Raw genomic sequence first — 26,708 nt, 5'->3', positions numbered from 1 at the left:
ATGAAATACACCAATGTGTGTGGGACTCCCCTGGTGACTGAGTGGGCAATGCAATGTTTTGTATGGTGCTCAAGCATACACAGCGGGTTCAATCTCCAATCTGATGAGTTGGTTAATCTCAGCCTGGGCACTGCAATTGGCTGCAGCATCCTTTAAATTGGGAGGGGGCGGGGGAAGGGAAGCCAACCAAGGTTCCTGCTTTTGATTATTCTCCACTGACAGAAAGCGACCATGAATATGGGCAAGATCTGACGTGGCAATGATATTCCTTGGCTCATTTACAATGATCAGATAACCCCCACCCATACTTGATGGGGTAGAAATTGTTAGGATCCGACTACGGCATGGGTGTCACAATTGCAACGCGCATCTGAAAAAGGCATCCTGATGATCTCCCGAAATTAGGGGGTGGGGTGCAGGGGGCAGGGGTGGGGGAAGCAACAGCCCACAGGAGTGCAGTGCTGTGGAGCCAGGAGGAGCAGTCCCCCTCCCCTGACTCCAAATGAAGTAAAGTTAAAAAGGTTGGTAATAGCTTCCAATGGTCCCACTGATTAGCATGCATTCTGATCTGTAAAAAATTGAGCATAGCAGGAATTTTATGGGAAGGTCCCTAAACAGACATCAGGCTCCTCATTAACATATTCAAGGGGCATAACGCCAGTTTATTGATGTTGAATGTTAGCCAATCCGATATGGAGTTGGGCACATTTCAGACATTTTTGAGGCACAGGACTTTCCACCCTGAAATTGGTCCTGTTTGCCCCAGTTTTCTGCCCAGAAACCATGTGCAATGAGGATCAGTTTCCCCCCACTCTTCCCACCCCCCCCCCCCCCCCCCCCCAATGCCTACAGTCACCCAAAAGGAATGGCTATTCGAGAGAGCTCCTGGAAGTGTGCTGATCATGAGTGACCTCATTCAAGAAATGAAAGTTTCATTGAACATGTCACTCTGCATTCAGATGGCGGATCTTGGATTGTCTGTTGCTCAGACCCAATGGGGACGAAATGGGAAAACTGATATTAATGATGTACATAATGGCTGTTAGAGATAAAATGTTAAAAGTGGGAGTCCATTTGAACCTACTTTTCTTGGAGTTCAAAATGCAAATAAATGTACATATAAATGCTTTAAACATCCACACAAAAACAGATTGCCTCACTCACACACACACCCACACATGCAGAGATCCCTCTACTCAATTAGGTGATTGACAGTTTTAAAAATGAGTAAACAGCGATTAGGATTGGACTCAAAAATGTTTTTTTCTCCAACATATTGGGCTGGATTTTTACCAAGCCCACAACGTTGGGCTCTGTGTCGGGGAGAGAGGCCGGAAGATGGTTGCGGCAGAGGCCCCGCCACGTAGTTCATTGCCGGGAAGGCACGGCCTGATCTTCCCGGTGGTTGAGAGGCTCCGTGGCGCCGCCCCGCCTCCCCATCCCTCGCCGCTGGGCGATGGGAGCTCAATTTCAATAATTAAATTAATGAGATGAATAAATTTAAATGAACTTACCTTGAATCATCTGGGCCCGCTGCAGTCATCAGTGCAGCAGCCAGCACTCCTGTTCCTTCAATTCCCTGTCCAGGGAGGGCTAAGATTTCCAGTGCGTCGGGGGAGGGGATCAGGGTCAAATAAACATAATGAGTGTAGGGGATGGTGGGAAGGGGTGAACTTTAAACTTTGTGCAGTCTGGGGGACGAGGAAGTCATATTTAATAGGTAAGTGTTTTGGGGGAGAGAAGGGCAAGTAGTTCATGTAATTGTTATGGGGGGGGGGGGGGTGGGAAATGGGCGTTAGAATTTGATTTGATAAATTTTGGGGGGATTGTATCTTTAAATATGTAAATTTGCCAGCAGGGCTGGCTGCCCTTTTAAAAAAAATCCACCTGCGCACAGGCAGCTGACGCCATTGCTGTCATCAGACAGCCCGACCCCTCCACTTGATTCGGGGGGGGGGGGGGGGGGGTGCGGCCTGCTCCAGCTATTTAAATGAGCTGCCGTGTGGGAGATCACGGCGTGCATCCCGCACGTTCACTGCTGGGAGTGACCGTGGGCTCTTAAAATCCAGCCCATTGCTTGTGTTCATCTTGGGTCAAATATATTTATATATTTCTTCATTTTCCATATGATCACGCACGGTACATTGGTGCAGTCACTGTAGATCTGTATTAGGTCAGGTGTCAGTTTTTATTGTGATTTCAACATCTGTAAGTGCTACAAAAATTGATTTTAATGTAACTGATGTAGTCGCAAAGAGAAGTTTTTTGGGAGCCATTTTCATGAAGACTGCGCCGCTGAAAAATTGGTCACATACTAAAATATTTAGAGATAATTAATGGGATGTGTATATGCGTGCTTTTTATATACATAAAGTTACTTTAGAAGCATGTTTAGTTGGACTGATAACATCAACCATCAAACTCGTTAAAAGTATGCTCCAAATTGACTTGTATTTAAGAAATCCTGGCTTGGTACCAAGGAATGTCAAAGAGCAGGAATAACTCCAAGAACTGAATCATTTGCACAAATGTAATTACTGAAACAGGACAACTTTTCATTAAGATATTGGAAGAGAACTAAAATGTAATATAATTTAAGTTTTGAGTCGCTATCCAATTCTGCCTTGCTTGAGCTTATTCTGTTCGGTCTTATTACTTGGTGTGCCCCCTTTTCTCATATAAATTTCCAGATTGTCTGTAACAATTAAATTCATTTTCATACATTATGTTTCAAACTGTCCTGCAAATACTGTTACAAATCATCCTTTTTATCCAGCATTCACGCTTGTGGACTTTGTGGTTGAAAAGATTTCTTTAAACAATAATTGAATTCAATTTTTTCTTGCAGGATTAATTGTTACAATGCCTTAAATGTCCAGAGTCCCTTTGGAGGATTTAAAATGTCTGGCAATGGTAGAGAAATGTAAGTAGTTTTATAGACTCAGGTTTCGGAACACTAAGTATCTCACCAAATCTAAGAGTGCTGCATTATTTCCGCAGACACATCTTCTGATGAACATAAAAATTAAACATTGGAAAAAAAACTTAAACTCCCCAAATTTACAAATAGTGTTAAAAAATATATATTTTCTGACATTGATAACGAGGAATTATCTTCGGCAATTGTGTAATGTGAATGTGCTTTTTTTTTCTCTAGGGGAGAATACGGGCTAAGGGAATACACTGAAATCAAAACTGTGACCGTCAGAATTCAACAGAAGAATTCTTAAGAGTGTGTGAGGCTGATACTCTGTGCATGGATCCAGTGAATCTACTCTGTTATCAGCAGGACAAAAGTGCACAACAGTGGTTGTGCAGCATATGGTTGAAGCTTTATCTTATAAAAAAAAAGTAACAAAAAATATACTAGTGAATGTATATGTACCACAAATACTGTGTATTTGAGGAAAATACAATAATCTCAGCAAATTCCCCCGCGTGCATTCATTACACGGTTCCCCCTCAAAATTGCTTTTAGCCTTGTGTGATCCATCAAGTGTGGAGATTTGATATACCGTGGAAACTCAATGGTGTCACTGGAAGTGGTAGCCCAGTTCTTAGTTTCTCTGTCGCCACTAACAATTTGAGAACTGCCACAGAACCAAACTGCTGCTTGTTTAAAAAAATCTTCTGATGCCCGGGTGGGCTGTCTGTGGGCGGCGCTGAGCAGAGGTAAGTGAAGGAGGAAAAACTGAAGGGCGAGGCTAGACTGACGTCCCCGTCCCTCCCTCTTTCTTTAAAAGTGACACGGTAGAAACATGAGCCCAGGTCCACGCACTTTCTTAGAAGGGGAAGAAAATAAATCAAAATTATGCAAGCGAATTACATGATCCAAATGTTCTCCGGGTGGGTGGTAGTTCTATTGGTAACCCAGATATAAATATTTTGGTATCTGCTGTATGTTTTGTTGGCAGTGTACCGGTCAATTCTCAGAGCCACTGCCAGCGCTGTTACAAAGAGTACAAAGAACTGAGAGTCTGCCGCAACAACAAGTTGAGGCTGGGAATTCAACTTTTAAAATGTACGTCTTCATGCACACACGCGAGTACAATTTTAACATGCGACTGTCATCCTTTGCCACTAAGGACAAGGAGGCCTTGGAATTCCTGGAGTCAGGGAGGGAATGTTACTGGGGAGGCAGAATTCGAGAACGCTATGGTTCTGCTCCTTTTTGGCCTGTCGGAAATCCTGGAGGTTTCGGGATCCATCATACGATGCATTTTCCTTATTTATGACCTTAGCAGTGGTAGATGGCAGGAATGCCTGTGCATCCTCAATTAGTCCAGTTGGAGGCTTGATAGGCCAATCTTGCAATGCAATTGTGGATGGTAAAGCAGTTGGTCGGATTACCCACATGGACAGCCATGTTTTAAAATATACTTTTGCATAACTTTATATGGTACTTACAGCACCGAAACAGGCCACTCGACCCACCAGGTCTCCAACAGTGTTCATGCTCCACATGAGCCTCCTCCCCACCACCCCCATCTTCCAATTCAATTAACATATCCTCCAATTTCTTTCTCCCTTGGGTGTTTATCTAGCTTCCCCTTAAATACTTCTTTGCCAGTCACCTCAACTACTCCTTGTGGTAGTGAAATCCACATTCTCACCACTCTCTGGGTAAAGAAGTTTCTCCTGAATTCCCAATTGGATTTATTAATGACTATTCTATCTTTATGGCAGGTTCAGCCAAGCCACAGGAAAGGGAATTAGATCGTTATCTGAAAAGGAAGAACGTGCAGTGTAATAGGGAGAAGGTGGGGGGGGTGGCACTCACTTGGAGAGCCAGTGCAGACACGATGGGTTGAATGGTCTCCTACTGTGCTGTAATAACTGTGACTCTGATTCTGTTTACCTTATCAAACCCTTTCATAACCTTAAAGACCTCTAACAGGTTATCCCTCAGTCTTCTCTTTCCCAGAGAAAAGAGCCCCAGCCTGTTCAATTTTTCCTGATACGTATAACCTCACCGTTCTGGTATCATTCCAGTAAATCAATATTAAAATATGTTTTCATCCAGTTCTCCAGCCCTGCTAATGCTGTGGAAAAGCACAGCAGCAACATTCCTCCCCTGCCCAGTCAGGTAGGCACCTCAAGAAGCACCAGAAACTGTATGGCCAGCCACTCAAAATATGCAAAGGAGCTAGCTCCCAGGATTTGCACGGGAGTCAGGGACAATAACTGTAAGTGGGTAAAAGTTCTACTCCCCACAACATCCACTCTCCACCCCAGGCTGCCCCAGAAAATTCAGGGCAAGGATCCATCCATAGCAGAAGGACAAATGTTAGACTATCCCAGCACCTTTTTATTATATGCTTCCAACCTGTGCAAGAGGGGCAGGATAAAACCTGAAGTGGTAATTGGCACCAGGTTAAAAAAACATCTTAAAAATCTGCCAATGAGGATGATTTTCTTTAGTCATTATGTGTAGTGACATAAGAACCAAACACTGAAGAGTTTCCCCTGGTTGCTCCTTCTAGTAAAGTCTTGAACTTTAAAATAATTCTTCTGGAATACCAACTAGAACTGGATTTGTTTACAATGCTTCAGAGAGTACGGCAGTCACCCCACAGATTACCTGAACGAAACAGGGCCATATCTCAAGGGGACACTGATTTCATGCAAGTTTGTTTGGCGGATCTTTGTTCTCACTGATTTCCAAAAAAGCAGGTCGGAAAATTACAATGAATAACCTCCTCACATCACTTGGCTATTATTAGTACTCTGGTGAAAACAGCACACAGCCTCTTCCTGGGCTGCTTCTGTGCCAAAGGAAAGAAGATTTGCTAAACATTTGTTGTTTAAAGACAGTGCCTGTATAAATGTGCCATGTCCACTTTCTATGTTGTCTGGGCATTGTTACATGTTACACCATTAACTTGAGTGTTATCAATGTATGGAATAACTCTTGGGCTTTGGTAACATTGGAAGCTCAATGCCATTGAATGATGAATCTTAGACAATGTGCTGTAACACAAGTCACCTGGCGCTGCATCCGACATTAAGCATCAATTTAATCATTTGGAATACTTTGGCCACTAATGGTTTTAGTACAAGTATTATGAACCTGTCCTATTAATCATTATGATTCTTAACAACACAGATGAAGGCACAGCAAGAGGTAATCTGCAGCATATATCAGAGAAACGAAGCCTCTTTAATCAGTTGCAAAATCTGAAAATGAGCGGATCTGTTGGCAATAAAATCAAAGAATGAAATGAGAAGATACCAAAATAATTAGAAACATGTTTCAGCTCTGAATATTTAGTTTAGAAATTACTATTGGTGATATTAGCAGGCTAACAATTAACAGTTGCGGGGCATGTTGTATCCAATATTTTAACATAGACTTTAATCCATTTAAAATTTAACAGGTTAACACTTCTATTAAAATAATAGGCAGAGAAATTCCATACAAATTCATTAAGCATTCATTTGTTAATATCACAGTCATTTTAAGGCTTCTGTATGTTTAAAATACTTTGTTGTTACACTATAATTAGTGATAAAAGCTAATCCTTTATTATATTTTTACTTTTCACTCCACTCATATCAAATCTGAGCATTAATTTAATAAACTTTCACCATTCCTGCTGTCTTTCAGTTTTTCTGGTTTAAGTCACCTATGGTTGATGTCACAAAAAAGCAATAATGTATAAATCCTTGCATTTTACACACTGATTGAATGACTGCATATTTCTTGTTAAATGTATTGCAGTTTTAAAATCATGTATATACAATTATGTACTATGAAGATATAAAGATATTTTCTATACTGTTTTTCATTAAAGAAACAAGATACATTTGGTATCAGAGTGTTAAAATTATGTAAAACAATTTGACTAAAAATCTGCTGATGTTTTAGACAGAGTATTATCCGTGTTGTGTTGGTTGTAACTAGGTCAGTATAAACATTGTCCCCATCTGAAGATCTATTCCCCTGATGCCTAGTCGAAAACTCCTTCCCATTATCCAAAACTTGGATAATACAAGAATACTCCTGAATGCAGTGACAGGCATCTTACTCTTTACTGTTTACCTGTCAGAAACAGAACTTTATAGTTGGAGCCCCACTTGTCATCTCTCCCTTGACACATAGACTAAAATCAGTCAGAAGTGGAATGACTGCACTTACTTCTGGTAACTATGCACATGAATACCTGCCTCTCATAATTTACTCCTGAAACCCCTGCCACTCACCCACAGGCAGTTTATGAGCAAATTACCACATTGGACCCTTCCCGCCAACTAATTATTAAGCATTTTTATTGTAATGTATAAAAATCCATTAATCGTGCAATATTTTAACTTTCACACTAAAATAAAAGTACAAATAATGTAAGCGTAGAAAAACTTGCATAAATATTTGGTTATAAGAATATGCCCACAAAGAAAACTGAACATTTTGGCAATTCATCCAACAGCTAATAAAAGTTTTGTTTGATTAAAAATTCTGTGATCACATTATTATTTTTAGTGAGGCATGAAACATTTGAACACATCCCATCTGAAAATGTAGCAAACGTGACATCATAGCAACAACAATCTACATGTATGTTGCAGTTAGCTAAGCAAATGCCTACTGATCCTGCAAGTTAATTACGAATGAGGATTTGATTCAGCCCATTTTAATTCGTTCCTCTAGAGAGATGCTAAAGTTTCCCCCTGTTGCTGCATCCATTTGCTTCTTAAATGCTTCCAGAATTTTCACCTTCACCACTCTGTCTGGAAGTTTATTCCACATATTGATCACGCTGTGTGAAGAATTTTCTGGCATTAGCTCTAAAATTGCCTTTTATAGTTTGGACCTGTACCCCTGTGCACTACTGTTACAACTTAATGTTATATCTGAGTTTATTTTATCCATTTCCTCAATAATCTTACAAACCTCTGTAAGGACATCTCTCAAACACTTCGATTTGTGCATCAAAAGTCCAGGTTATTCCAGTCTTTCTTCATAACTCAGACTTCTGAAAGTGAGGACCGCTTTATGGCTCTATCTCTGCTCTGCTTCCAAATTTAAATGACTCCCTTGTTTCTTGGTGGCCAGAACTGGATGCAGTATTCAAAAGGGGATCCAGCCAGCACATTATAAAGTTTTGATTCCTAATTCCTCTGACTTGTATTCGATTGTTCTGTCAGCATAGTTAATCATTCTGTTGGTTTTATTGATTGTTGCTCTGCATTGTTTGGACATATTAGTGTTGAGTCCGCTTTCAGGATCTCTTTCAGCTTCATCTTTAGCCTTTTCATAGCAGTCATGGAGTATGTGTGTCACCTAGTGTTCCTTTCTATGTGCAACATTTGTCACTATTAAATTTAACCTGCCATCGTTCTGCCCTCTTAAATGTTTGTCTGACTCATTTTGTAATTTCTGACCTGCTGCACTGCTTGGTTTGATGTCATCTGCAAAGTTGACCACTTCACTTTGAACTTCTGAATCCTGGGAACTTATATCAATTCGAGACAGTAGTGGCCCCAGCCCCAAGCCCTGATGCAACCCACAACCCAACTCCAAGAGCTGGAAAATGGAAAAAGAAATCTAGCAGATTAGGGGGATAAGACTGGAGGATGAAGTTGGAATCAGCAGATTGCGGTAAGAGAACTGGGAGATAGTAGCAAAGCCATAGGGATAGAAAAAGGGAAAAGTAAGTTTCTTTAGTATGAGGAGAAACAGTAAACAGAACCGACCAAGCAATATGATGGATTGCGGCGAGTTCATTTTGCACCCAGCTAACTGTATTCATGCAGCTAACAATTAACAGTGTCTACAAAGCGTATCTGAAACACTCAAATTTAAACAAACAAACACAGTATTCCAATGATAATATATACCACATATATAATTTTGCATTGTCATGTTTTGAAAAATATCCAGCAAGCCTGCAACTTCTTACATATCTGATATGGTGCTTTTCAAATTATTCTTCTGTGTTAATTACTATTGACAGAAGTAATCAGTAATATATATTAGCAATCTTAGTCTTTAACCCACCAAATTCTCTGAACATTTCTTTCATATTCCTCTCAAGCATACCCACTACATCTATACCCTAAAGATAACTGCCATTGCACAGTCTTGTACTCAAGGTCATTCTTTTCCAGGATCTAAAAACTCTTTACGCCCCTCAATTTTGCTCTGAATTAGCATCACTTAACCACTATTTTTCCACTAATCTTTTCTCTCCGCTCGCCACGGTGCTGTCTTCATCAATTGGCCCTGGTTTCTCAGTTTAAAAAAATCATTACAAAACCTAATTTGGTCTTAAGACTCATGGGAGTAATAGAAAATGATGATAAATGCATTGCAAAGTTTATGGGATTTGTACTCAGTTTCCACCAAAGGAAATCTAAAGACAAAAGGTGCCAAGCTATAATAGTCTAATGTTGATTTGGTTGTAAGTAGATGTTCTTATGGCAAGTTCATGTCTTAAGTGATTTGTGTGCACTGTTCAGCACACTTGTATTTATCATGATTTGTATCTGCTGGTTAAATCTTCTGCACAGTTTTATATTTTGTTCTGAAAATGAATGTGATACTTTGTTCAATTTCAGATATTCTCTACGGACACATTTAAAGGATTAAAACATTTTTTGATGAATGTAGTAAGATTTCCAAAACATAACCTTTGACATAACTATCATGGGAGCATCCTCATCGCAAGGACTGCAGCTGTTCAAGAAGAAGGCCCACCACCTTCTCTGGGCCACTTGGGAGGAGCAATAATTGCGAGCGTACCAGTGTTGCCCACATGCTGAGGAGGTGGGGTTGTTCAAGCATCAAATTCCCTTCTAACTCAAATATAGTTTAAAAGAATTATAAATAACAATGATACCCATTCTGTTATGCTCTTTCTAGTGAATTTCTGAACACTTTTTAAATCAATGAGTGTTGATGACACTAGTCAGTATATTGGAGCTGGATTCTATAGAGGCGTCGACGCGGGATGCGTGATGAGGAGGGGGCATGAACGTGGCCCCGGATGAGGCCCACCATGGACCTCGATGCCAGCAGGGCCCTGCCCAATATTGCTGCCAGCGGTGAGGCCTTGTGGAGGCCACCTCCATGCTTGGCTACGGGACTGCCATTTAAATATTTAAATAAATTAAATCACCTGAATTAATGAGTCTTCTGTCACCTCCTGAAGTCCTGCCACGATCTTCACCTGGACGGCCAGCACTGCCGTGCCTTCGGATCCCCGTCTGGGGAAATGAGGCGCAACAGTGGTGGGGAGGGGGCAGGAGGTAAGTTTCTCAGTGCGGGGGTGGGGGGGGAAATGGGTTCAAATGAATATCATGGGAATGGTGGGAAGTTTAAAGTTTGTGCAGTTTGGGGGGGAAGGTCAGTTTGTGAGAGTAAGTGTTTTTGGGGGGAAAGGGCAAATAATTAATTAATTTGATCTTGGTAGAGGGGTAAAAGAAATGTATTTCTTCATTTTAATTCAATTTCACTTAAAATATTTAAGTGTCCCAGTAGGGCTGCCAGCCCTTTAAAAACGGTGTCAGCGCCCGCACACAGGCAGCTGATGCCATTGCCAGGGATGGACAGACCACCCCCTCCACGTGACTGGGGGAGCAGCTTTCGGTGGCGGGCTTATAGAATTCAACCCCTGGTTAAAAGTCAATCATTAGGGAGCAGGGTTAACAGTAGCAGAGATAATCATAAATGTAGCCATGGTTCCTTATCAGCTATGTATGTTAATTTAGTTCACTTAGACTTTTAGGCACAACCCAAGCCCTGGGAACCTGGGCTACCCATAGATTCAATAATTCTCCATACTAGACTCATAGATTTATTCTTCCTTTTACACTTAAAGACTCATTTTCTTGATTCTTTCCAAACCTACATACTCGCTACCTCTCCATCCAGGAGCTATAGGCTTACGTCCTGTCCTCAGACTCACAGATCTCCCACAATCCCACAATATTGCTGTATCTCTCAGACTCAAAAATGATCTCCCTTGATCCCAGATCCACAGCCATACTCCCTTCTTTCCATGATCCAAAATCTCATTCTGTCTCCTTCCCAAACCCACATACTTACTACCTGTCCCTTTCAGATTCCCAAACACATTCCCTTTCATTGCAAACCTCAGGCATGCTCCATCTCGTCTTCCAGGATCAAGGAAGACATAATGCTGTAAACATAATGAGTCTAGTATGGAGAATTATTGAATCTATGGGTAGCCCAGGTTCCCAGGATGCAATGAGGGAAAGGATTAAACAGGAAAAAGCAAGGAAAAATGAATCAAAGACTTAGAGGGTGACGTGCTCCTCCAGTAGACCAGTGAGTTTATCCAGTGAGAGTATGAGCCATACTGAACAGGAAAGGTCCCAAATTGATCCCTGCTCTATCCTAATTTAGCTGATCTCACCTGAAGTGATGGTCAGTGGTACTGGAATTGTTTGTTATGGCTTTGGGCTAGGAAATGCCAGGTTGACGAGGACTCCCATTCTTGATTGCTGGGCCAGTGATCGTTATTGGATGTGCATGTCTAGACATATGAGAACAGAGCTGGGTTTGGTTGATATTCTTGTTGCAGCCAAATATCCTACTATTACCCACTGTCAAGACTCACAACTGAATATTGGGCACTAGAGGCTGATGAGGGAAGCACATCATTGCCAGGAGTCAATAATTTAAGAAAAGGAAGGGAGAAAGTTGGTAACAAAATAATAAAAATTAAAGAGTGGTACATGGAAGTATTTGTTTCCATCAAACTCCTTTTGCACATTATTGGCATTTCTGCAGTTCCTTGTATTCTCTCTCACTGTTTGCCATTCCCCCGAATTTACTATAATCGACGAATATTATCATTCTTCTGCTGGTGTCTTGCATAAATGGAAAACAAAAGAAGTCTCTCTACACTTCCCCAGGGCACATCATTATCCACATCCTGCCAATCTGAAAAACATTCATTTCTTTCTGTCCTTAACTTTCTATCCCTTCACCATCCTTCTATCCACGCAGCCACACTCCCTTTAATTAACATGTCTTATTAGAGTAACAAGTCTCTTTTGTGGCAAATTATCAAATACCTTCTAAAAATGCAGATAAAGAACATTCAGTATGTTCCCCTTATCTATAAATTTTGTGATTTCCTTTACAAATCCGTGCAGACTGTTCCTGATTAGTCCATGCCTTTCTAAGTATTCATTAACAATAATGCGGTGGCAGGCACCCTAAGAGCTGCTGTGTATCAGGCACCAGCTCACTTTATTATTGGGCAAGCAGGCCTGAGGCTCAGTGCCGAATGCACACAGCGTGCCAAAATACAAGCCTGAAGGACTTTAAAGATTTGAACCATGTGCACAGACAGTGCACAAGGCTCATAACCAGCTCCAGTTTTGTTTAAATGAGAAGTCCTTCCAATACTACAACGAGGAGATGTGAACAGCATCAATATAAAACAGATGGTGACTAGGAGGCCTGTTACCTTAAGTTGGATGCTTGTTAAAGCTACAGTGTTGTTATTGACGTATCTCCTAGCAACTGATTGGTGTTGCATTGATTTGGTCTTGTTGGACTGTTATTGAAACTCATTGGAGTCTTTCTGAACGTGACACAGCTGTACTATGCCTTTTCTCAGTGATGCACAGAACACTTCAGTATCCAGCTATGGATATTTCTGTGAACATTTGAGAAGAACAATTAAGAAGCCATTAAAGACAGCAGAGACTGTACTTTAGAAACACCGGTGGAAAAGTTGGACAAGGCTAATAATCGGGCACGGGGATTGTGATTAACCTTTATCACAATGCAGGTAGCATGCAAGCTTTGTGCTGCCTGTTAATTTAAATGTTAGTGGCATGCAGACCAGCACTAAGCATGCGCCTGAGTGGCTGCACACCTCAGCAGGGGACCCCGAGTCCGAGTAAGGCTAGCACCACTTAAAGCCAGCCTGCACTTCTTAAACACAATGTGTATTCTGGCTGCAGCAGGTACTGGACGTGGCTGGTGAAGTATCTATGGACTGAAAGAGGAGTGGAAATTGCACAAAAGGTCAGACAGTGTGCCCCAAGATTTTCCAATGCAGCACTGGAGGCCTTGGTACAGGAGAGAGGTCCTCTTCCCTCAGGGGCCAGGGGGCCCTCCAGACAAACATTATGATGGCAGCAGGAACAGATAGCCATCACAGTCTAGCTTCGAGGACCTGGACGCAGAGCCGCAAAAAGTTCAATGACCTCACACAAGTGTTCAAGGTCAGTGAACGCAACTTCACATGCCAGATCCTTCCAAATGAACCATTAACCTCACATACACTCAGCTGGATTATGTTCCCAGCTCGACGTCAGGTTCCCTGGCGGGGTGGGGTGGGGTGACCGGAAAATCGGAGCAGCAGCGGCCCGCCATGGAACCCGAAGCCGAGATTGCCAAGCCCGATCTTCCCGGCGGCGGGGAAGCTCTGTGGCAGCCCCTCCACCGCTCTGCGATGGGACCCGAGTTAGCATATTTAAATGACATCTTTGCATTAATTAAAATGCAATCCACAGCAATCTTACCTCAGTTTCCGATCTTCAGCGCGATGTGTGGCACTCACGCGCCTTCACTTTCCCATCGAGGGAAAGCTATCACCACCGAGGTTGGGGAAGGGGTCAACTCTTTAAAAATGGCACCAGCACTTGCTCCTTCATCAGGTGATGCTGTGAACGCTTTCACCGAGGCCGCCCCTGTCATGTGATTAGGAGGGGGAAAGGGGGACGGCTGCCGTGCATATGCTAAGTAACCACCAGATACAAGATCGCAGCGGTGCGGTGGCACGGGGCCTGTGAACGGCGGCTGCCATTTTCTTCACCCACCGCCACTGCCAGCAGCGGGAGAAGAAGATCTAGCCCACTGCTCCACTCACCACATCCACGTCACTCACCTACCAACATTATCGAGCACAGCTCATACCCAACATTCACAGCCTCACCTTATCCTTACATACTTGGCACTGCTGCAAACTTCACATTCACATCTCACAGCTTGCACACACTGCCGGCTATTCAACTATGACAGGCACATCACCCCCACACATTGCACCACACTCACTAACGCACTTCCCGCTCTCTTGCAGAACAAGGTGGCCCATAACGGGAGTCAGCAACCCCCGATGGAGGATATGATGCTGGCAATCATTGGTGCCGCCATGTCTAAGGCCGTGGACAGCGGCAGGGTTGAAGCCACAAAGGATAACAATATGTTCCAACCTAATCCACCTTCTCGCAGCTCACTTCCCCCTCGTCCCACAATCTCTTCTAATTTACAAGCTGTAGATGACGTAAGCATCTCTTGCTTTCCCCCCACTCCCCGTACCCCAACACTGTCTGTGGAACATAAACCTGCCGCCTTCTGTCAGGCTGACAACACAACTGCCAATCAGCCGATAAAAAGAAAAAGACTTCCATTTATATAGCGCCAACCTCAAGGCATCCCAAAGCGCTTTGCAGCCAATGAAAACTTTTGAAGTGCAGTTATTATTGTAATGTAGGAAACGCAGCAACCAATTTGCAAACAGTAAGCTCCCACAACCAGCAATGTGATTATTGTAATATTCTGATGCTGATTAGTCTTATAACAGAATATCTGAGAGATTGACCGTTACAGGAACAGGAGTTTATTTACATGCATCTGTTATCTATAGCTTCCAGTTTCACTCGACATGAGGTTCTGTACAAGTTCTGTTACATCACTTATATAAGTCGTTGATAAAAGAATCAATACTTTCTCCTCTCTGCTGAGACCGTTTATTAAACTTGACGTGCTCACCAATCATGTTTTTTCTGATGTTGTTTCTGATGGGGCAGCACAGTGGCGCAGTGGTTAGCACCGCAGCCTCACAGATCCAGCGACCCGGGTCCAATTCTGGGTACTGCCTGTGTGGAGTTTGCAAGTTCTCCCTGTGACTGCGTGGGTTTTCGCCGGGTGCTCCGGTTTCCTCCCACAGCCAAAGACTTGAAGGTTGATAGGTAAATTGGCCATTATAAATTGCCCCTAGTATAGGTAGGTGGTAGGGGAATTGTGGGTATGTGGTAGGAATATGGGATTAATGTAGGATTAATATTAATGGGTGGTTGATGGTCGGCACAGATTCGGTGGGCCGAAGGGCCTGTTTCAGTGCTGTATCTCTAAAAAAAAAATTAAGACTCCAGAGCTTTGGTAACCTCCTCATATGTAACCTTTTCTTTGTCTATGCCTATGATATGAGGATGTTGTCCACGCACTCCCCCATTGCATATAATAACATACTGATCTGCTGCTTGTCTGGCTTCTGTGTGAGATTTATTTCAGTACGGTACCTAGTAAATCTTTGGACCCATTTTGGCCACACCTTTGCTTGATTCTGTCCAGCTACTTCCTCAAAGTTCTCCACTAAGGGCACTGATTTTTCCATTTCTTCTTCAGTTTACCATTACCACCATGTAATATTCTGATGCTTATTAGTCTTGTAAGAGAATATCTGAAAGATTGACCATTTCAGGAACAGGAGTTTATTTATATGTTTCTGCTATCTATGGCTTCCGGTTTCACTCCACAGGTTCTATACAAATTCTGTTACATCACTTCCTGTGATGACACTCATAGACTATTTACATATTCTGCCCAGTAACAACCCTATATTACATTATACTACAATTATGACCAGATAATCTGTTTTTATGCTGTTGATTGAGGGATAAATATTGGCCAGGACACCAGGGATAACTCCCCAGCTCTTCTTCAAAATAGAATCTTTCACGCCCACCTGAGAGGGCAGACAGGGCCTCAGTTTAAAGTCTCATCTGAAAGACAGCACCCCTGACAGTGCAGCAGTGGAGTGCCAACATCGTTTTTTTTTGCTCAAATCCTGGAGTGGGGACTTGAACGCACAATCTTCTGAATCACAGGTGTGAGTGCCACCAACTGAGCCATATCTAATAACCGCAATAGCCCTGCTGTTGTTTATAGGTCAGCCAGCCCAGACTGCTGCCGCCCATACCAAGGTGGTGCAGTCCAAAGCTGGGCCTTCCAGGCCCAGAGCTGCCGGAGGTCATCCTGCAAGGCCATCTGCAGTCTCCTCCACTGAAAGTCAGCAGTCTTTCACCAGCTATGCTGCAGCCACTGAGGCAGTACGACATTGGAACACTAGGCTAGGCCAAGGCACCTGCAAGATAGACACGAGGGGAATGCACAAGGGTGGTTAGTTGGCTATTGTATGGAATGTTGGATGGCTTGTTGGATCAAGTTGGTTTGGAATGGTTGTTTTGTGGGGGCTTTTAATTCAGCTTTGTGACCATGAGGGCACTGTGATGGTCAGTGACAGAGGGAAGATAAGGTGGATGACTATCATATAATGGGGATTTGATGTTATGTTCAGTGGAACCATCATTGAACAAGGCAAACATGGACAACCAGAAACAGGATGTGCTGGTTGCTTCCTCCTCCTGCCTCTGAGTTGTTTGCCATATCCCTGGTTGCAAGGCTTGACGGTCAGTTTCTGGAGGACATAGCAGACCACCAGGAATCGGGTCACATGTTCTATCGAGTGTTATTCTCCAGAAAGCCAGCTGGTGAAGGATAGAATTGGAGTCAATCTTTACACACTGTTATAAGCATTTATTTACAATTACAAACATGCACCCCCTAACACAATAACCACAGTTTTCGTCTGTGTCTATTTATGAATCCCCAGTTAATGCCCACCATCTGCATACAATTAAACACATTTAATATACAATTAACAGTGAGTACTGCAGGGGTCCTCCAGAGTGGTCCAGGCAGCTGAACTGTTGCTCTATGTTGGCTCTTATTGTAAGCATATTTGCCAAGTGTGGTTAGGTTGAGGAGCGGAGTCATGAGCGAGGTGTTAAGGGATTGCTCTTGTCGACCAGCAGCCACCCTCTGGTTTGACATGGTGGCTGAAATACTGAGGGAATAGCGGACTGGTACAGAATGAAAGAATCATGACTGCTGCCAGGATAGTGGGCATTCACCAGCATGATGTGCTGAGCAGGGTCACACACCAAAACTCAAACAGAGCAAGTAGAAATGAATCATGAACTAACCTGTAAGTTGATGATCCCTTTAAATATCACTGGTTGCGGGGGGAGTGCCACTGTGGGATATTACATAGTCCTACAATGCTCAACAATTGGTTCAGCTATTTCCCCTTCTCAGGCACCCAGAGTGAAAATCCTTGAAACTTTAACTATAACTAAATAGATATGAATAAAAAGCAAACAATATTATCCAGGAGCATGGGGGAAGCCCCTAACTTCATCCTGCCCCATTCCCTCTATTCCCTCCATGTCCATAATCTTGGTGGTTTTCTTCTCACAAGTAGCGAAGGGTTGCAGTTTTGGTGCATGAGCTGCCTCCTGTTATGTGCAGCATTATCCCACACACAGATATAACTGGGGTACATGTAAGAAAGAGGATTACGAGAGATCAGTGCTACCAAAATTACCAGGACAACAGCCAACTTATGTAAATGCGTGGCCAGGCTGCTAAGAAATTCGTTGCTGTGCTTGATACTTGATGCATTTAATGGTCAACATGGGCAACACTATGATTTGACCCCAGTGAAACAGAAGGAAATGAACAGGCTTGTACATTCACAAAGATCAATTATTGGCAAAGTTCTCTGTAATGTTTCCCTATGGTAATGAACCATATTTACACTGAGGAGCAATGAAGAATGCTCCACAAGCCATTTTATTAAAATGCTATCACACACTTACGCAATTACTATGGTAGCCTTGTACTGATTAAAGAATGTCTTCCTCACTTGCTCCCATGTTCGAGCCTTTGAGAATCCATTGATGCACTGTCACCTCCATTCATTTTCTCTGACTATGTTCCTTTTTTGCTGGGTGCCCCACTTCACCAAATGGAGCCACTCCTCACTGCAAGACTTTCTAAATCTGATCATTGATTAGGGCGATTCTGCTATCTAACAACAGAAAAGAGCACATCATTAAAGGCAGCCAGCAGCCTTTTAAAAGAGTTGCTAGTGTAGATAATCTCACCCCTCCTGATCTCAGTGTGTATCATGCACAATGCCCTGGGACCACTGTTAGCTACGTCGATGAGATATCAAATAAGGCCAACCTCTTATGGCACAAGTACTGCGACACAGCAACTCTGTCATAGTTGTGTCAGGACCATATTATTAGCTCCTAGATATTTATTCACAATTAAGGTAAGGCTAACTGTCATAACATTCCAAGGTTTATCTTTTTCTCCTTTCTTGAACTGTGGTGAGTGACTTTTGCCACCCTGTGGTCCTTTGGCACAATTGCCACTTCAAAAGGTTTTTGGAAAATTCAGGCTGGTTCCTCCATTATCTCTCCAACATCCTTTGGTATTCTCAGATGGATATTATCTGGGCCTGGTGATTCTTTTACATAATAGTCCCATTATTTCTTTTGAAATACTATGCCCTTTTGATTATGTAACTGCCTTCTTTGCCTATCAATTTACTTCTATGTGCTCATGGAAGTCCTTCCTATTTCCCTATATATTGAATGTTAATCTTATTTTCTATTTTTCCTTAGATTCCCTATGCACGTTTGGCTTCCTTTCCAAGTTTCTTAAAGTTTACAGAGTTTTCTTCTGCATTATCCCCAAACTATTCAATATATGCCTCCTTTACAAAACTCACTTTGCCTCTAACCCCTGCCTTTGATTTACCCACTTCACTTTCACTTGGAATGTATTTAAGTTATACCTTATCAATCTCATATTTAGATATCTACCCTGCTGGTCCGTCTTTATTTCCATCAAGGTCCATTTCATGCTGTTAAAATGAACGAATTTCTAGTTCCACAACATTTTCTTGGACTCCTGTTTTCCTTTTATGTATTTTCAGTGTGAAGGTAATCAAGTTGTACTTATTACTTTCCTGGTGTTCTCCTGGCTTGTCTTACATCAACAACAAATTAGAGCTATATGCATCTTTAATATACAAAAACATCCCAAGCTACATCATATAGGTGTAATCAGGCAAAAATAGACAAAGAAGGCAATATTAGTAGGTGGGACAAAAAATTTGACCGAAGAAGTTTTTTTTATTAGTTCGTGGGATGTGGGCATCGCTGGCAAGGCCAGCATTTATTGCCCATCCTTAATTGCCCTTGAGAAGTTGATGGTGAGCTGCCTTTTTGAGCCACTGCAGTCCTTGGAGTGTACGTACACCCACAGTGCTATTCGGAAGGGAGTTCCAGGATTTTGACCCAGTGACAGTGAAGGAACAGCGATATAGTTCCAAGTCAGGATGTTGTATGGCTTGGAGGGGAACTTGCAAGTGCTGGTGTTCCCATTCATGTGCACCCTTGTCCTTCTAGATGGTAGAAGTGCATTTAAGAAGAGGCCTAAAGGAGGAGAGAGAAGTGGAGAGACAGAGAGGTTTAACAAGGCATTGCCAAAGCATGGGGCCCAGACGGCTGACAAATGGCTTCAGGTTTTTTATTCAATGAATCAATGATAAAGATTGTGACCTTACAAAAAAAGTGGCACGATATGATCTCAACCACAAGATCAAAATTACACTCTGAAATGTTGGGCATTATTATCAAATTTCCAGATGGAAAAGAGGGAAGATAGCACAGAGGGTAACTAACTGACATAACTGCTGAAAGATTGGTCAGCTGAAGTTCAGTCTCAATGGCCTTCCTGAAGGTCTGTAGGTTACAGTATCTCCTACCAACCTGGGACAACATTAGGGAAGAAGTTGGAAACAAAACAAATTGATATTAACTTGTTCTTTAAATTGTGCTCACCCCCATTATGATTTTCTTTCAATTTTCAATTGAATGTTTCCAGACACTAGTTGGTTATAAGTCCATCTGTAAGTTTCAGGCTCCCAAAACAAATCATATATCAAAATAATTATATTGAGTCATCAGAACAGTCATGCCCAAATAAAAATCCAGTTTTGCATTAAATTCTATGAATTAAACAAAAATGGATTAAATCTGGAATCAATAGAAATGTCTTGAAGATTCTCATTGTTCATAGGCATCACTAGTATGGCACCACGAGATAAACCAAGGTGTTTCTCTGTAGCCTTTATGGCTCAGTTCCCAGTTTCATACTTTCTAAAATGTATCCCTGGAACCATTTAGCACGCTGACCTTCAGAAGATTGGTGACTCCTCATTAATTACAACAAAGGATACACTGTTTAATTTATTAAATATTTTGCAGTGACTGCACTGTTGATGTAGTCAAATTTAAAAATAAAATCTATTGACTGACGTCTCCAATGTCATGAGATGGGATATTAACAACACAGCACAGATCTACACATCAAATGAAGGGTACTTGCAGAGAGCATGGGAAAGGCCTGCCTCAAACTGCATGTGTTCCACTCACTAGCCATGTACAGCACTTTCACAGATTGAGTTGGGGACGGGCCAGATTTTCAGTACAGGAAGCTCTGTCATGACTGAATTGCACCTTTGAAGTGTAAATCGCCAAGATAATTTTTCTTGAGGAAGCATTTCTACTAAACTCATGCATGAGAAGTGGTTTTACTGGCTACAGATGCACCGAAGAGCATGAGATTCATTTATTTAGTCTGTAACTGTAATTTAGAGTCAGCTGCTGTTTATGTTTGAACTGATCCAATCCAGCATTGCCAAGATACACATCCAATAATCTGGACCATTCTTTTATATTCTGTAAGCATGTCAAAATTTGTTTAATTTTGATTTTTTTTTTCCCATGGCTACTTTTTAAATGTATCTTCCTGTTTTTGGGTTACATTATTAGAAGTGTTAATATTAATGCTTTATGAAATGATGTGCAGATGTAGGAAATGGTTTGACGGGTTGGCTCCCGTGCCTTTATAGTATTGACCTCACCAGAAACAAGCCTTCTATTGAAATGAATAGTTTTTGGTGAAAGAGAGTTTTAAAAACCTTTCCATTTAGAATAAATGGGTTAATGAATAATGATTGTTTCTGCTTTGAAGGTTTTCAAAGGCTGAAGCTCTGGTTTTAACTTGGGTTAGGAGTCAGTGCAGGTGAAGGCCAAGATGGACGGAAAATTGTCCTGACCTTGAGAGCGATAGGCCTTGGCAATTTAAGCACCTAGGCCTCATCTGTATGCCCCTGGTCAATTGCCCAACTGAAATGAAAGGATAGTGCCAGCTGGCGGGTGGGTGAGAACAAAATGTCAGGCGACAGGAGGCTGATGCTAGGGTCTGTGGGAATGTCTGTGGGTCTGTCGCCAGAACTCACGTAAGTGGTTGGGGACGTGATTTAGGAGCGCACCATCGGTTACCCAGCTGTCTGGCCCTGATGAGGAGCAAATTAAAATCAGATCCTGCAGGAAGACAGCAGGCCTTTGGTGGGTCAGTCCCATGGGCGTTTTTAACTGCCCATATGCCTGGTTTCTGTCAGGTGAGCAGGGTTAAAATTGTACCTAAAGAATCAATAATGGTGTTTCTTTACATTCTCTGTGACTTTTCTCATTGTTCTCACATAGAAATATTGAAGTTTCTTTTTCAATTTCCATGTAAGTAACTGATCCCCATTGCAGAACATTCCTCCTGCAACTTGCTTTCAAGAGGAGTAACATAAAACACAGGACAGCACATAATTTTTTTAAAGAAATTAAGAAATCCAGACTATTTAACTGACAGATGCCTCCTTGGGAAAATGTGGAGAATGGCCGTCTATCCTGCTGATGGAATATAACACATCGATGTCTTCTCACTTTTCAAAAGGAACGCATTAAGCCTTTGTGAGGCCTTTGTTGTGTGACTTTGAATCATGAATGGGGCCACAGACAAAATGATTCAAGGTTTGCACTTGAGCACAGCTTTATTTGTGATCTAAAGGGACCTGCTGTGAATGCAGTGTAAAGTGGCAGATTGATTTTTTTTATCACAGCACTACCTGAAGCAAATGGTACCACAATGAGCCTGAGTGCCAACAGCAACAGAGCCTCAGTGCAGCACCACATCCACTTAACAGGAACTTAGGGCAGATTATTCAGAACCTGTTCCAAAATTCTGTTGCGGAAAAAATATGCAAATACTCCCTTCAGATTAGAATTTTCATAGGCCTGTGGAACTATTCAATTTAAAGAGAATTATGAAAGAATTTTTTGTGACATTTTATTGATTTGCCTAAAGCATGTGACATGATAGCATCCAATGTGTCAAAATTATCATCGTGTTGCTTCTACGTGACGAAATTGTGACAAAAGCGATGCTGGGTTCTCTGGTTCAAACTCTTCGCCACTTATTCAAATAGAGGAAACTGATGACAAATGTACAAAACTCTTCCTGAGGGGATGTGAATGGTGGGTCGGTTCCGGGTTCCCTGCTGTTTACACCATTCATAAACATTTTGAAGTGAAATATATTTTGTAATATAAATTATGCCCATGATACCAAATTGTAGATGAAAAGGAAATAAACGTCATTCAGAGAGTTCCAACTAATTGAGCAAATGGGCTAAGGAATGGCAAATGGATTTAATGTAGCTAACTGTTAAGTCATGCATATTTAAACATGAGTAACAAACATGCGTACGTGATGAAAGTATGTCCTTTGCTAAAGATGCAAAACGAATTTGGCTGCAGTCATTTACTAAAACTTTCTGGTCAATGTCAAGTTAAACAAATACTAGGCAACATCTACAAACATACAAAAGGAATGGAAAGACCACCTGTTCTGTCAAACCCACCCAGTTCTGACATGGTGCATCTACACATACCATCCACCCACCTCCCTAGTCATGCAGTCTCCTTGGAGAGGCATGAATTAAGAGCAAAACCTGAGGCCAATTTTAGGAAACTTTCTTGGAAATGCTTCTTTTGCACTACTCCCCACCTCCCATGCAACATGCAGGCTCCAGAAGACTGCAATAATTGACATATATCACTCATCTCAATGACCCCATAACTTACACTCCATAACTTGAAATGTCCTCTTCTCTTGGGAATTTGTCCAGTTCCAACTTGCAAGGTTAAGACATTACATACTGCTTTCAGATCTAATGTCATTGATAACAAACTTCAAAAGCAACAACTTGTATTTATATAGTGCCTTTAACATAGGTATTTCACAGGTGCGTTATCAAACAAAATGTGACACCTAGCCACATATAGAGATGTTAGGACAGATGACCAAAAGCTTGGTCAAAGGTGTTTTAAGTAGTCTCTTAATGGAAGAAAGAAAAGTAGAGAGGTGCAGAGGTTTACAAATGGGTTTCCAGAGCTTAGGGCCCGCGCAGCTGAAAGCACGGCCACCAATGGCGAAGTGATGAAAATCGGGGATGAGCAAGAGGCCAGAATTGGAAGAGTGCAGATATCTCATAGGGGTGTAGGGCTGGAAGAGGTTACAGAGGTGGGGAGAGATGAAGCCTTGGAGGAATTTGAAAACAAAGATCAGGATTTTAAAATCGAGGCATTGCTTAACTGATGGCCAGTGTAGGTCAGCGAGCACAGGGAAGATGGGCATACTGAGGGATAGGATCTATTCCCATTTGGAAGAAAATGGGCTTATCAGTGATAGGCAACATGGTTTTGTGCAGGGAAGGTCATGTCTTACCAATAGAATTCTTTGAGGAAGTGACAAAGTTGATTGATGAGGGAAGGGCTGTAGATGTCATATACATGGACTTCAGTAAGGCGTTTGATAAGGTTCCCCATGGTAGGCTGATGGAGAAAGTGAAGGCACATGGGGTCCAGGGTGTACTAGCTAGATGGATAAAGAACTGGCTGGGCAACAGGAGACAGAGAGTAGCAGTGGAAGGGAGTTTCTCAAAATGGAGACGTGTGACCAGTGGTGTTCCACAGGGATCCGTGCTGGGACCACTGTTGTTTGTGATATACATAAAATATTTGGAGGAAAGTATAGGTGGTCTGATTAGCAAGTTTGCAGACAACACTAAGATTGGTGGAGTAGCAGATAGTGAAGGGGACTGTCAGAGAATACAGCAGAATATAGATAGATTGGAGAGTTGGGCAGAGAAATGGCAGATGGAGTTCAATCAGGGCAAATGCGAGGTGATGCATTTTGGAAGATCCAATTCAAGAGTGAACTATACTGTAAATGGAAAAGTCCTGGGGAAAATTGATGTACAGAGAGATTTGGGTGTTCAGGTCCATTGTTCCCTGAAGGTGGCAACGCAGGTCAATAGAGTGGTCAAGAAGGCATACGGCATGCTTTCCTTCATCGGACGGGGTATTGAGTACAAGGGTTGGCAGGTCATGTTACAGTTGTATAAGACTTTGGTTCGGCCACATTTGGAATACTGCGTGCAGTTCTGGTCGCCACATTACCAAAAGGATGTAGATGCTTTGGAGAGGGTGCAGAGGAGGTTCACCAGGATGTTGCCTGGTATGGAGGGCGCTAGCTATGAAGAGAGGTTGAGTAGATTAGGATTATTTTATTCGAAAGACGGAGGTTGAGGGGGGGCCTGATTGAGGTGTACAAAGTCATGAGAGGTATAGACAGGGTGGATAGCAAGAAGCTTTTTCCCAGAGTGGGGGATTCAATTACGAGGGGTCACGAGTTCAAAGTGAGAGGGGAAAAGTTTAGGGGGGATATGCGTGGAAAGTTCTTTACGCAGAGGGTGGTGGGTGCCTGGAACACGTTGCCAGCGGAGGTGGTAGACGTGGGCATGATAGCGTCTTTTAAGATGTATCTAGACAGATACATGAATGGGCAGGAAGCAAAGAGATACGGACCCTTAGAAAATAGGCGACAAGTTTAGATAGAGGATCTGGATCAGCGCAGGCTTGGAGGGCAGAAGGGCCTGTTCCTGTGCTGTAATTTTCTTTGTTCTTTATTTGTTCTTTGAATGGATCTCAGTGCGAGTTAGGATACAGGCAGCAGAGTTTGGAATGACCTCAAGTTTGCTGAGGGTGGAAGATAGGAGGCCAGCCAGGAGTATATTGGAATAGTCAAGTCTAGAGGTTAAAAATGTATGGATGAGGGTTTCTAAGATTGCAATCAATTCCCTGTCTGGCACAATATCTGACCACCAATCCCAAATGACAAAATGTTTCCCAATAATGGTCTATGTAGCACTTTATTAGAAGTGTTCTGGAAATCAAGGGATACAAGATCTGCTGGACTTCAATCAATCACTAATTTGGTCACTTCAATCACGTAACGAAGCAAAACCCTTATTTCCTGAAGTCACTTGGTATTCTTGAATAACTGCCCACCACTCCAGATTATCATAAATACATCTCTTGTAATGTTTCCACCATCTTCTCCAGAGCTGGTGTAAATCAGAACTATATAATCTCAGGATCTGACTTCGTTCACTTCTTAAATATCATCACAGATATTGCCTCACTGCAGTCTATTGGAACAAGCCCAGATCTTGAACAGCTATTAACTACGTAACCCATGAGGTTTATAAAATACATTCCTAATTTTCTTCAGCACTCTGAGGTAAATGACATCAGGTGCAGGAGCACAGCATTGAGAATCTTCACATCAGCCGAGACCATTTCTGTAATTACTTCAATTGAATCCATTTTAATCATTTAGTTTTAGTTATCTTCAGCTATACCTTATACCTGTCTCTACTCTCGTGAGTTATTTATTTTAAACATCATGAAATATTTCTTTTTGAGGCTCAGTTCCCTATGAACCTCTGCTAAGCAGTATAAGTTTTACATTACCATGTATCCTCCTTTTTATCCAAAGAATATACAAAGCTTCCCTGTTCCTAAGTATAGATTCAAATACCTTCCATTGTTCTTCTCTATTATAGTTACTCCCTTTGGCAGCATAGTTCAATCTACCTTCCCCAAATCTTCCTTCATTGTTTTGAAAAGTGAGCCCTTCTGAAACTTATCACCAACACAGATATTTCTGCTGCAGTTATGTGCCCAAACAACTGAAATCTGATGATACAATGATCACTATTTCCCAGATGTACCCCACATGGAGATCGAATATAATCCCAGATTCACGGTAAGGACAGAACCCAATGGACTATTTCCCCTACTACTTTCCACAGCATGGTGGGTAAGAAATGACAGTATTCACAAATATTTCTGTCTTGCCACCCTCCAGACTTGGCAACACCATGCGTCCACTTATTGGCTGGATAGTTGAACCCGCCACCCTGTGCCAAAAGCAAAAAGATCATTCTGAATGCAGAAGGTGATTTCCTCTTTTGTGGTCATGCAAATTTTTTCACTAAAATTCTTAATGGGGGAATTTCACTCTCACTTGTACAATTTTGAACATCGTTCCTTCAAAAGGAAATTGGTCTACTGGAGAAGAGCAACCAGGACATAAGCCTCTAAGTTTTGAATTTTAAGACTCTTCTTAAAACCAACCTATTTGACCAAGCTTTTGATTACCTGTCCAAGTATTTCCTTAAAATAAAAGCAAAATACTGCGGATGCTGGAAATCTGAAATAAAAACAAGAAATGCTGGAATCACTCAGCAGGTCTGGCAGCATCTGTGGAAAGAGAAGCAGAGTTAACGTTTCGGGTCAGTGACCCTTCTTCGGAACTGACAAATATTAAAAATGTCACAGGTTATAAGCAAGTGAGGTGGGGGTGGGGCAAGAGATAACAAAGGAGAAGGTGTAGATTGGACCAGGCCACATAGCTGACCAAAAGGTCACGGAGCAAAGGCAAACAATATGTTAATGGTGTGTTGAAAGACAAAGCATTAGTACAGATTAGGTGTAAATACACTGAATATTGAACCGCAGCAAGTGCAAACCTGAAAAAAAACAGTGGGTAAGCAAAC

General features: G+C 42.0%; 1 protein-coding gene across 1 annotated transcript in view; it reads left to right on the top strand.

Annotated features, from left to right (window-relative positions):
- Positions 1-8,351, top strand: part of aldh1a2 (aldehyde dehydrogenase 1 family, member A2) — a 74,989-nt gene extending 66,638 nt beyond the window's left edge. The window contains exons 12-13 of the mRNA XM_068017894.1: positions 2,849-2,923; positions 3,158-8,351. Coding sequence (XP_067873995.1) covers positions 2,849-2,923; positions 3,158-3,230 — 148 coding nt within the window. The 3' untranslated portion in view covers positions 3,231-8,351. The remainder of the gene's footprint in view (positions 1-2,848; positions 2,924-3,157) is intronic.
- Positions 8,352-26,708: the final 18,357 nt, after the last annotated feature.

The sequence above is a fragment of the Heterodontus francisci genome, chromosome 38 (assembly GCF_036365525.1).
Source record: "Heterodontus francisci isolate sHetFra1 chromosome 38, sHetFra1.hap1, whole genome shotgun sequence".
NCBI lineage: Eukaryota > Metazoa > Chordata > Chondrichthyes > Heterodontiformes > Heterodontidae > Heterodontus > Heterodontus francisci.
Note: the sequence above shows the minus strand (reverse complement) of the source record. Positions and strands in the feature narration are given on the sequence as shown.